This window comes from Felis catus, chromosome B4, assembly GCF_018350175.1.
Source record: "Felis catus isolate Fca126 chromosome B4, F.catus_Fca126_mat1.0, whole genome shotgun sequence".
Classification (NCBI taxonomy): Eukaryota; Metazoa; Chordata; class Mammalia; order Carnivora; family Felidae; genus Felis; species Felis catus.
Genome location: NC_058374.1, coordinates 125,022,073 through 125,035,157, shown reverse-complemented (window position 1 = coordinate 125,035,157; position 13,085 = coordinate 125,022,073). Strand labels below are relative to the sequence as shown.

Genomic DNA, 13,085 nt, shown 5'->3' with positions numbered 1-13,085 from the left:
GGGGAGAGAAGATTATGAAGACATGAGACCTGCTCTTCCAGCACCCTGTCACCGAAAGAGAAGACACGTGGTGGCACGTGACTGGTCACCGTACTGGCAGCGCTCTCCTGTCACGGGCCACCGTCTCACCTGCAGCTTGTGTGGACACGGTGCCGAGCTCTGGGTGTTCAGACACACGAGACTGTCCCGGGGCTCACTGGGAAGAAACACTGGAGTGCAGAGGACAGAGGGTCGGGCTGGCTTGACGGGCTTAGTGGATGGAGAGGAATTTGTTCTGGTGGGAAAGAGGATTGGGATGGAGACTGAAGGAAGGAAAAGCTTGTGGTGTGTCGGTGTAGCTCCCTCTGGTGGAGGGTGCGTTACAGGAGCGGCAGGGGGCTCTCGGGAAGTGAAAGCCAGGTTGTGATTGAATGCAGGCCAAGGTGTATTTATCCGTTCAGTTAACGGTTTTGAGTGCCGCCTTTATAGCAAGCAACAAATATGATTTAGCTGTAGCCCCCGCCCTCAAAAACCTGTCTCACAGGGAGAAAGATCCAGAAAATCAGTAGACCGTGTGTTAAGTGATATGACAACGCAGAATGCTGGGCAGCAGAGCTCACTGTGGGGGGATCTGAAGGGGTTAAACCAAGGACACGAATGACGTTTTGTGAAGATTTGTTTGTAGAAGGAGTTGAAGGATTGACTGAAATCTTCACCCTTATCTATTTGTAAAAGTCACATCAGCGCTCAGCATGTGTTCTTTTGATCATAAAGGCATAGGTTAAAAGGGATTTATTTCCCCCCTATTTTATACTCCAGTCAGAACCTGAGAAATGCAGAGACAGAAGATGACAAGATTGTGTCCCAAGCAGCCGTCCGTGCCGACGACGCCGATGAGCTCATCGCACCGGGAACACCTATCCAGTTTGATATCGTCCTTCCTGCCACAGAATTCCTGGACCAGAACCGGGGGAGCAGGTGCGGGCTCAGGGAGAAATGAAAGTGACCTTGGGTGTCTCTTGTGTCCACCCCCATCTCCAGACACTCTTGCCATTCTGACTGAGTGCCCTCTTGGCCAGAAATGTCTTGATTGTGTGCCTCTGGCCGTTTCCCTAGGCGCATCAACCCTTTTGGTGAAACTGAGGATGAGACCTTTCCAGAAGCAGAAGGTGAGCGGGTGGTCTGTGTGCTTGCTCTTTCCCCTTCACAGAATGGCGAGGGCCATTGAAACGCGGAGCGGAATCATGTTCCGGAGAGCTGGGACTTGAAGGTATGAATTGAAATTATGACCCACGGGTCTGTCGTTCTCTGAAAACTCATTAGGATGCGTACAGGGAAGGCAGGTCTTAAATGAAACCCGCAGGGATGTGGACAGATTCTCCACTTGTGTCACAGTGTTGGCCCATCCTTACCCTTTCTGTAGCTCCTGCGTACAGAGTGGCCAAACCTAAATCAGAGACCAGATTACTACAAAACAGATTCAAAGAGGATAAAGCGGTCACAATAAAATGCAGTCTGGGTGAGACATGAATATGCTGTTTCATTTCAGAATGCCGAAAACACACATAACAGCTCATTCTTGTGTTTGAAGATGACATGGCTCGGTGGTATTTAATTTGTTCAAGATCAGATTTTTGGCGTTTGATTACATTCTTCTAGTACCTGAGAGCACACCCGGCAGAGCTGACCGTAACCTAGCACTCTGCAGAGCGGAGGCAGTTGAGGGCCTCACGCCTGGAGCCTGAGAGCAGCGTTAGAATGAGATGCCGCTTCCTCAGACTTAAAAGCAGGACTTGAGAGTTGGCACCTCGTACGGAATCGGGCAGAAAGGGGGCCGGTGGAAGGAAGGAGGCTAACAGGCTGTGCCTCAGGTCTGCCGCCCCGTCTCTAGCTGACCTTCCATATAGGCCACCCCGTAAAATCTCTACAAAAAAAACTTCCGAACTTGTAAAAACTGTCTTCATGTGGGAGTCACTTCTTATAATATTACATTAATTATATTTTTCTCCTCTTTTAACCCTTAAGTTATTTTTAGGGGCAAAGACACTAATAGATCGAGGAAGGAAAAAGTAGCCATCTTAGTTTGAAATGGTGGAGAAGTGAATTATTCTTACAGAAAAAAAAAAAACCAACCTTTAAACCTCTGTGATCTTCCAGTTATGGTTGCAGTTACCCAGTCTTGTCAGTTATGTGCCATTATCCGGGGGCCAGTGCTGGCAGTTTACTAGAATCTGGTAAGCAGAGTAGTTGGAGATGTGCCGTTAGCTCCTGGGAGATCGTCACTGCACTTCAGTAATGCACGATATGTGTGAACTGGATGAGCCCCCAATCAGGTCTTCTGTTCTTCAGATGGATTTTCTTCTTCAAGAGGACTTTATCAGTGGGCCCGAGGAATGAATTTTCTGTCATCTAGCGGAGAAGCTCTTATTTTCAGAGAAAAGACGTATATACCGCCACCTAGAGTTTTAGCGTTAGAAGGATGGTCGTGTGGTACTGACTTTTCATCTTACGGATGCACAAAGAGGTGCTTTTCTAGTCTAATGAAGTCGTTCCAAAGAGCCAAAATGTAGACAGTAGGCGATTCAGGGCTTCGGCCCCGTGTTGAGGAATTTGCCGGGAAGCCCTCCGCAGGAGGCAGACCAGACCTGAGGTCTTCTGCCTGTTCTCAGACCGGCAGCAGCCGGGAAGCGAATGTGATCCTGAGCAGAAAACGCTCTCTTGCAGATTCCCTTTTGCAGCAGATGTTTGTAGTTCGGTTTTTGGGCTCGATGGCAGTCAAAACAGACAACACTACTGAAGTGATTTACGAAGCAATGAGACAAGTATTGGCCGCTCGGGCAATTCACAACATCTTCCGTACGACAGAGTCCCACCTGATGGTCACCAGTCAGACTCTGAGGTATGTTTCGTTTCAGACCCTTACAGCTTTACCTGATTCCCCATTTAAGGCACATTTACTCACCTAGAATGTTCATACTAGAATATTTGATCGGATTAAGTGAAGATGCTGCTCTTGTCTTTGCCCTGTTCCTTTGTACATTCTGCTTTTGCAAGATACGGTGGATAGAAGCTGTTCCCCTAAGGAGTGGGTACCCTCAGAGACTTAGTGGTGAATGAGTCCTCTCGTTCGTGATGATGCCATCACTGAAGAATTGCTCAGTATATCTCAGAGCTTGAAAAAGAAAGTTTTTTTTTTCTTTTTTAAATGTTTGTTTACTTTGTGAGAGCGCACGAGCGGGGGAGGAGCAGAGAGAGAGCGAGACAGAGAATCCCAAGCAGGCTCTGCACTGTCAACACGGAGCCTGATGTGGGGCTCAGTCCCACAACCGTGAGATCACGACCTGAGCCGAAATCAAGAGTCGGACGTTTAAGTGACTGAGCCACCCAGGTGCCCCGGGATTTTCATTTCTGAATGCAGTACTACTTATAAAAATTAACAACAGTGAAAAAAGAACATGAACCTACCCGAGATCATTAGACCACCACAAGTAAAATCTGATTAATATTCGTTGGGATGAAAATGAGCCAAGTGATGTTAACTATGTGATTTGGAGTTTTAGGTAATAAGATCTGTATGAGTGACGGCAAAGGACCGTCAAGCCATGGTTAGCACAGGCTTTATGAAGTTTCACCATCCAATACTGGACTCGCATGTAGCACTTGAAACGGAATGACAGTCTGAGTTAAAATGTTCTAAGTGTAAAATACATATAGCAAGCTTCTAGGGTCTCATACTAACCCCCCAAAAAGAATGCAAAATATGCCATTAATTTTTATATTAATAACATATCCTGGTAGTATTTTTGATCTGTTAGGTGACATTAACTTGATATACTTTATTTAATCTATTTCACTCTTTTTGATGTGGCTGCTAGAAAATTTTAGATCATGTATATGAGGTTTACCTTTTATTCCTGTGAGATCACAGGCACTGCGTTAGAGGCAGAATGTCTACGTTTATCCCTGGCTTTGGCCTTCATTAGTTATATGACCTGGGCGAGTTTAACCTCTGTGCATCAGCTTCTTGGGCTATGAGATGAAAATAACTGTATCCACACTGCATAGGGCTGACATAAAGACTACATGAGTTAATGCACATCAAACATGTATACAACCACAACTGGCATAAGTGCCCAGTAAATGTTAGCTTCAAAAAGTTAAATAGGACTTTGTTAAAGTCAGAATATAGTTTCTTCCATTCATTAAAACCAGTCTTTTTCGTTTCATTATAAACCTTCTACTGAGAGTAAGTTTCTTATGAATAAAACTTTATTTAAAGCTTTTCTCCAAGCATGCCCTGCACCTTTTATAGGCATTGGCTCATCGTTCCTGTAATCTCCACCAATAAGAACAGAGTAAATATACGTAAAAGCATTGTGAAAAATCACAGTACATCAAATGAACACTATCAAAGTACAAAGCCCACAGAACGGGAGAAAATATTTGCAAATCGTGTATCTAATAAAGCTATATGTTCAGAATATATAAAGAACTCTTGTAAGAATCAACAAAAAGACCAAAAACCAAAAAAATGGACCAACGACCTGAGTAGACATTTCTCCAGGGGAGATCTACAAATGGCCAACAAGCACATGTGAAAAGATGCCCAGTGTCACTCGTTATTAGAGAAATGCACATCAAGTCCACAGTGAGATATCGCTTCAGCTCACTTAGATGGCTGTAATAAAAAGGAAAATACCAAGTGTTAGGGTGTGAAAAAATTGGAATCCGTTGCCGGTGGGAATAGTTAAAACCGTTCAGCCACTGTGGGAAATGGTTCGGCAGCTTCTCTGGGAGTTAAATGTAGATTGCCAGCCCTGGTAGACACCCGGAGGAATTGAAAACTGTTCAGATAACCAAGTTTACACAAATGTTCGTGGTTCACGGTAGCCAAAGAGTGGAAACGATCCCAACGTCCATCAACAAATTGATAGACAAGATGGGGTATTTAACACAGCAGAGTAGGAGCCAGCCTTAAAGAGAAATGACGTCCTGATGTGTGGTAGGTACGACATTGTTGAGCCCTGAAAACATGCTCGGTGGAAGATGTCAGCCATTTTGTTTGATCCTGTATCTGAAGTGTCGAGGATGGAAAGCAGGTTAGTGGTTGCCAGAAGCTGAGGGGAGAAAGAATGGAAGTGACTGTCTGATGGGTGTGTAGCTTCCTTTGGAGGTGATGAAGATGTTTGGAACCAGGCAGTGGTAATGGTTGTACAGTGTGGTAAATGTACTAAATATTAGCCCATTAGTCTGCAGTAGTCCATTTTATGTTAGGTATATTTCACCACAGTTTCCACACACAGATCCCTGCATTGGAATTCATGTTTTGAGACAAATGAGAAGTCCCACAGAAAATCAGATCTTTTTTTTAATGTTTATTTTTGAGAGAGAGCGAGGGAGAGAGGGGCAGAGAGGGAAACACAGAATCCAAAACAGCCTCCCGTCTCTGAGATGTCAGCACAGAGCCCCGTGCAGGGCTCGAACTCATGAACCATGAGATCATGACCTGAGCTGAAGTTGGACGCTTGACTGAGCCACCCAGGCGCTCTGAAAATCAGATCTTAGGCAAATCCGTATTACTGTTTAAGATAGCAGCCTTTTAAGTTACTCACAAAATATGCATGTTTTAAGTTCACATTTATGGAAAAGTTTTACAAAATACCTAAGAAACTTTACTTGAGGGAGACCGTTTATGAGGTATATTTTTTAAATCTTTAAATTCATACAAATTAATAGGGACATGAAGAAAACATGTATTTAGCTTGTAAATGTGTAAAAATCCATACACATTTTCTTACCGTCTTAACCACCTCTTTGAAGTGGGGTCCTTTTCCCACTTTTACAGACGAGTCTGGAAGAGTCAGGGTGACTTACACAAGGGCACAGTCGAGCAGCCAGCCCAGAGCCCTCTGACTGCGGTGAGGCCCATACTTGAACCGCACGTATTTCCAACCGCAGCCTTTCTGGGCGGACGACCGCTTTCCTGAGATCTAACTTCCCATACAGCTCGCCCATCTGAAGTGTTTTCAGTATATTCAGAGTTGTGCAACCATTAGTTTCCACAGTTTTCGAGTATCTTCATCATCCCCAGAGAAAACCCACACCCGTGAGCCCTCATTCCCTTTTCTTAAACCCCCCCCCCCCATGCAGCCACGAAACACTAATATTCTGTGTGTATGTATTTGCCTGTTTGGGACATTTCATATAAATGGAATTCTAACCATTTTTTAAAGACTGAGAATAGATTTTTTGCTTTCGCCCACAGAGTTTATAGCAAATCAATAAATAATACCATGTTTAGAAAGTAGAAATTTGTATGTATGTATGACAGCGATAGATTCTCTAATGCAGTGTATTTTCCAGATACATCAGCCTGGTTATTAGATGATGCTTAAAGTTTTGTAAGAATACATCTAGAATACCTTCTTTTTTAATTAAATTTTTTTTTTATTTTTGAGAATGAGCAGGAGAGAGAGGAAGGGGAGAAAGAATATGTGCTATGCCTTCTATAAATAGGACAGAAGTTTTCCTTTTTTGTCTTGTTTTGTTTTGCTTTTTGAGAGAGCAAGCAGGCGTGTGAGTGGGGAGGGGCAGAGAGAGGGAGAGAGCATCTCAGGCAGGCTCCAGGCCCGGCTCGGAGCCCAATGCGGGGTTCAATCCCATGACTCTGGCATCATGACCTGAGCTAGTGTTGAAGAGCCTGACAACCAACTGAGCCACCCAGGCACCCCTAGAATATACCTTCTTAAAAGACCGTGCTCCCCCACACCCAAACTGACACAGAATAGTTTTGCTACAATCTGTTCACTGTTTTCTCACCCCACCCCATATTTAGGGGAAAAAAATTAGACTTCAAGGAAAAGACCATAGTCAATAAATGTCTTCTGAGAAGCAGGCTGTACAGAATACAATCTGTCTATATTCTACATCAGAACTGTGAAGAATTCTAATGCTGCCCCTTTGGATAAGCACTGAAATGTGAAAGTCTCCAGTTGTTACAATCTTCCATAAAGCTGTTCCCGGAGCTTCAACTACATGGGGTTCAGCACAGGCAGACCCATGGCGCATGCTCCCTTTGGACAGTCCCATGGAGCCATCTCGCCTTGCTGCGGCCGGGCCTTAGAAGGGCATTTGTGTGATTTCATTCTGAACTTCTAGACTCTTCTAAGAATACAGGTTTCTCCAACATGTGTAATATAATGCGTGTCTTAAAATTTCAGGTTGATAGATCCTCAGACTCAAGTAACAAGGGCCAATGTAAGTACCTCCATGCACGCTAAATTTAGTAGTTGTTCCTTAATTCAAAGTAGGCACTTTATAGATTTTGCCAAATTTAACAGCTGTCACTCATAGTGCACTTTTTTCGTGACGCTGTCCGTGGAGAATGAGTTGTCTGTTTTTAATTCCAGTTATGTGATGTTGTCTATTCCTGTTACTTCCAGTTTGAGCTCACCAGCATCACCCAGTTTGCTGCCCATCAAGAAAACAAGAGACTAGTCGGCTTTGTGGTCCGCACGCCCGAATCCACAGGTGGACAGTCTCTGAGTACATACGTTTTTGAAAGCAACTCAGAAGGCGAAAAGGTCTGTTTTTTTTTCATCTTAAGATTCCATATCTCTGTCCAAAGATATTTTAAAGGGGTTTTGCACCACCCCGTGGGTGTTGACTATTCTTTGCGTCCCCATTGAGGAGTTTAGAGAATACCTCTAGGAAGGCCCCACTGAAAGAAACGACTGGAATAAATTTTCCCTTGGAAATGCGTGTCATTCTAAACAGTGATGAGGAAGAATGTCAATGGTGAGATGAAATGTGAAAAGCAGTTGCCTTCAAGTTTCTTTTTTAAAAATGAAAGAAGTTATGATGGAGAAAATCTAGTCTCAGAGCAAACGAAGCAGACAGCAGGAAACTGTTCTCATATAGTAGGAAAATTTTTGTGACCGTATTTGCTACTTGGAATTAATCAAAGTTAATCAACTCTTTCAGCAAGTATCTTTTTGCCACTGCGTGCGAACACGCAGTGGCAGAATGTGATTGAGAGAGAAAGGAGGAAAGTACTCCGTTAAGAATGTTAAGCACTGGGATAATTTCAGTTGCCACTTACCCTGGATATCGTTGCTCTGCACAGATTGGCAACCGGAGACCAGGACAGGTGGACTCTACTGTTCAGAGCCCCGTGTGATGAACTTCTTAACAGCCAGGTCCTCTGTCCCCACACCGACATGAGCAGTGACCTCGTTGTAGTTCCATAACCACATTTTTTCCTAAAATCCCTTACCGCTTTCTGCCTTTGCCCAACACTGCTTTTCTTGTCTTACAGATATGTTATGCTATTAATTTGGGAAAAGAAATCATTGCGGTTCAGAAGGTAAGGTACATTTTAGTGCTGGTTTTCACAACTACTCAAAAGATCTATAGACATACTAAGATCTCTCTCAAAAAGAGGAATGATGTTCGCTGGACATTGTGGCCGAACTTGAGATTTCCTTTGAAGCGTTCTAACCACCAGACTGGCTAGGGCCACAGTCACCGGTTAACACATGTGGAGTTCTTCATAAATATCACTGCTTCCTGCGTTATCACTTTTTTGCTTGCTGTTGTTGGCTAGATATCCTGTCTTTCAAATTAAGATGGTAGAAACTTTAAGTATCTACCATGTACTCGAAGGCCTTGCTCCTCTGAGCGGTCACAGACAGACATCAACCTGGAAATGTACTAGACGTGAAGATTCCCAGACCTCCCTGTATCTCAGCAGCTTACAATCTTTCACTCACCCCACAAACTTCTGAGAGCCAAGTTTGTACAAGAAAAATCTTAGAATTCTACCAGTGAGCAAGACAGATACAGTTCCTGCCCCAGGAGGCTTCTCGTTCAGTACAACTTCTGCAATAATGGAAATGACCTGTGTCTGTACTGTTCAATAGGCAGCTTGAATGTAGCTAATTTGATGATGAACTGGATTTTTAAACAGTAACATATAGCTACTGAGCACCGTATTAGCTTTCCTAATGTTGGGGGAGGGCAGGAGGACTAAGACCAGTATACATGAAATGGTAGCAAGCAGTGCAAGTTAGTATTTTATGGTATTGATCAGGGATCAACTTCTGTAAAGAGCAAGACAGGAAACCTCTTAGGCTTACGTTTGTTGCAACTACTCAACTCAGCTATTGTTCCAGCAGCCATACATACTATACTATATAAATGAATGGCTGTGTTCCAGTGAAACTTCATTTATAAAAACAGTGAGCCAGATGGCCGTAGTTTGCCAACTCTTGGTTTACAGGGAAAGAGGAAGGAGTTAGTGATCTAGAAGACAAAGGTATTCTAAAGGAAGTTCTTCTCTGGACTCTTTGTGGGAAGACGATTATGATTTGGCCAAGTGAATGACATTTTGGCTAAGAGCAAAACCTGGGCCTAGAGTCTAGAAGTAAAATGCAATTGAGCTTTTTCAGAGAAGCAAGGAGACTCACCTGAAGGCACACATAGATCCCGGAAGGAAAGAAGCTAGATTACAGAATACTGAAAGCCATGCCATAGGGGTTTTAAGTGCATTTTAAGCGTTTTCTTTTCTCCTTCTTAAACTCTCATAACTTCAGGATCCAGAAGCATTGGCTCAATTAATGCTGTCCATACCACTAACCAATGATGGAAAATATGTACTGTTAAACGATCAACCAGATGACAATGATGGAAGTCCAAGTGAAAACAGAGGCGCAGAATCTGAAGCATAACTCTCTTGGGCCTTTGGGGAAAGAGCACCCAGGAAGGAGAGCTACCTCCTTAAGGGTTTTCAACTTCTCTGACATACAGGCCCACGACCTGGTTTCAGAACGCTGACAATCGCTTGTGGAATGTACTCTTGATGCCTTGATACTGAGACTTGGGAGGGAAACAGAAATGGTTGACAACATTCCTACCCATCTACAAATGTTACTTTAGGTGCTTTGTGGTAAGTCGTCTTCTTAGATTGTACTGTTCAGCGCTCAGAATGAAAGTTACTGAAAAAATGCATTGTTCACTTTATTCAAATGTCATCTCTTTAGTCTCCAAGTACCCTTTTTAAAAAACGATAAAAGCCTAGATTTATAATTTGATAAACACTAAATATTTCCTATTAATATAATCTATTTTTATATTTTCCTTAATGAGCTTTAAGTGCCTGTCATTCTGCAAGTTGTGTATTTATAATCAGGCTTGTCTCACAGTCGGACCTACCAGCATCAGTTTGTGCAGTTAGGTGGCGAGCCCCACTTGGAGGGCCTGAGCGTTAGGAAAAATGCAGGTCTAGTTGTGATTTTTCTCAGACATCATGCAATAAAAAGACTAGCAGACGAGCACCACGCAAGATGCTCAGTTTTACATGGGAACCTTGATGAACCAGCATTCAGAAGTTTACGGTCCTTCAGGTATGGTTTTAGTGGTGGATCACTACAGACCGTGTGAAGCTCTACCAGTTCCTGATTCTTCTGAGCCAGACCCTCCTCAAGGAAGGGACCAATTAATTTTAAAACTCACTTGAATGAAAGCATGGCTGGTTGCGGGGCTTGGTATAAAAATCCTATTCCACCCCTACCTATGAAGTATGATGATCGTGAATTGGCACTATGTGTTTAATTATAACCAGTTTCAACAGAATACCGTTGTCTTTGTAATAAATTAACCTAGCAACAAATGCTAGCAAATAAAAACTACCATTCTGTTTCTTTCTTTTGCTTGTTGTGGTTATTTTCTAGAACATCCCTGGAAGAAAACTAAAGTTAGTTCTGTGGCTTCAGCTGTTCATTTCCAAAACCTCAGTACATTCCCCCCCTCTGCTGTGATTTCATTATGCCCTATCAAATACCTCTATTCAACACTGGTTGAACAATGTGATCTCAGTACCAAGTTTTTGTTTTGTTTTGTTTTGTTTTTGAGGGAGAGAGCATGGGGAAGGAGGGGGGGAGAAAGAATCCTAAGCAGGCCCTGCACTCAGTGTGGCTCAATCTCATGACCATGAGACAATGACCTAAGCCGAAATCAAGAGGTGGGATGCTCGACTGAGCCACCACAGCCCCCAAAATGGTGGATTAATAAAACAACTTTTGTAATCCAAACTTAATGTTACAGGGGTATCAGAGTCCACTTCTGTAATGTGAGTCTCAGGGACTAAGCCAGCATGAGATATACCATGAAATTATTAGTATGGTGTTAGCGAATGCCTTACAAAAATTTGTGTATCATAACTGTATTAAACTGGTAAGTCCTCCGATAGGCTGCAAGAGCCACAGTCCCCTGAATTTCCTTTTCTTGCTTCGAATTGTTCAGGGTGGGAGGGAAGAAACTAGTCGTACACAATATTGTTGGAAACTAAAATCAATTTCTTTCATTTCCTAATTTTTTCATATTTCAAAAATGTGCGGCCTGACTAAGCCACAAAGTATGCAAATCATAGGAAAAAAAGACTGAAGCCCATTAAAACTAACTTCGTTGAAAAAACCACAGAATGAAAACACAAAATGAACTGCACATATTAGGCACAGATGACCCACAAAATATTAGTATCCGGAATATGTAAAATATTCCTGCAATTAGAAAAAATTGAAAATAAAGTCATAAAGGCATTTCACAGAATAAAAAATAAAAGGGGTTCTTAAATAGAAATATACAAAATTGATATAATAAATACAAATTAAACCCACTGGGATATTACACACCAGACTGTAGAAACATAGCTGCTGGGATGGGCACGACGAGGCTCCTCCGCTGCTGGGATGGGACAAGTCTGGCGTTGTATCCGTTGCACTTGTAGATGGCCTAGCAGATTCCCTTGCGAGTAGAACTCTGGAGAAACTCTGAACACAGGTACACAGAGATGCGTGCAGCCAGTAGCCCTGTTCGTACTATCCCAAATTTGGAAGTGACCCACATGTCATCAAAACAGATCTGTGTATTTGTGTAACAATACTAAAGAAGGAAAACTAAATGGACTACAGGTATGTGCATCATCATGGATGAATTTCAAAAGAGACAAGTCATATACAGTAAGAATCCATTTATATTAATTTTTTAAAAACCTGCAAACCACCACCGTGTTATTTAGAAAACTACAGATAGGTTGTAACACTAGAGAAAAGCAAGGCATAGTTACCCCAAAATTCTGCGTTGTGGTTTCCTCCGGAGTGGAAAAGGGAGTGGCGATCCGAGGAAGAACAATGGAACATCTCAGGCAGGAGCAACAGGCTCTTAACCTCCACGGTACGGTGGCTACCCAAATGTCCTGTTTTATTCTTGATTCAGTACACACATATCATGTACTCTTGTGCATGGGTCATAGATTTTAAAGTAATGTTAAACTTTAGAAGGTTGCCCTTTAAATTCCCCAAATGAAAGCACTATGAAAAATTATCAAGTGCCATGTAAATGAAAGGTGGGATGGGAGAAAATGGGACCCTTTATTAGCCAGCTGTTCTCTCACCAGTTTTCATTTCCCAGCACTGCCTCTGGTTGTTTAGCTGTCAGACTGGGGAAGTGCAGGACTTCTCTCCCATTGTCTGCACTTAGCTGGGCCATGTAAACAGGCATAATTTGTATGAGACCCACTCAGAGTCACATACTGTTTATCTTCCAACTTTTCCACCTAAGAGAGTAATAGTAAAGCTAACAACTATATGCCAAGTGCATTTCTGCCTATCAGTAATCATATTAGCTAGTGTTCACAGTAGTTACTGTTTCCTAATATATAAAGTGCTTTACACAAAAGTCAGTCCTCAATCTGCAAGCTCTGTATCATTAGGCCATATTGTGCCTGAGAAAATGAAGCACAGAGAGGTTAAGTAACCTGCTCGCAGGCTTCAAATCACAGTCTGGCTCCAAAGTCTATGCTTCTAACTGCTCTGTGACATACACAGCACAGAGAAACCACACAGCAATCACCAAATGCTTCTCTCATTAGGTACATAAACCTTTGAAAATTATTCTGATATGCAGTAATTATACCACCTTAAAGTACATCTCTAATGCCCTGTTGCATTTTGTGCAGATTCTAAAATGATTAAATGCTGTAATACTAATACAGATAGGTGCTTCTTGATGTAAAGTATTAACTTTCCCCCTCACTTTGATAATGAGGG

At 42.6% G+C, this 13,085-nt stretch overlaps 1 protein-coding gene across 4 annotated transcripts in view; it reads left to right on the top strand.

The window, feature by feature from the left end:
- The window catches only part of APPL2 (adaptor protein, phosphotyrosine interacting with PH domain and leucine zipper 2), a 54,320-nt gene extending 43,641 nt beyond the window's left edge, over positions 1-10,679 (top strand). For 3 of the 4 annotated variants that reach the window (XM_023257395.2, XM_023257394.2, XM_045062261.1), the window contains 7 exons: positions 799-957; positions 1,096-1,148; positions 2,704-2,878; positions 7,200-7,236; positions 7,422-7,562; positions 8,297-8,344; positions 9,573-10,679. In XM_023257395.2, the coding sequence (XP_023113163.1) occupies positions 799-957; positions 1,096-1,148; positions 2,704-2,878; positions 7,200-7,236; positions 7,422-7,562; positions 8,297-8,344; positions 9,573-9,707 (748 nt within the window). In that variant the 3' untranslated portion in view covers positions 9,708-10,679. The remainder of the gene's footprint in view (positions 1-798; positions 958-1,095; positions 1,149-2,703; positions 2,879-7,199; positions 7,237-7,421; positions 7,563-8,296; positions 8,345-9,572) is intronic. The other variant, XM_023257396.2, reaches the window with a different exon arrangement.
- Positions 10,680-13,085: the final 2,406 nt, after the last annotated feature.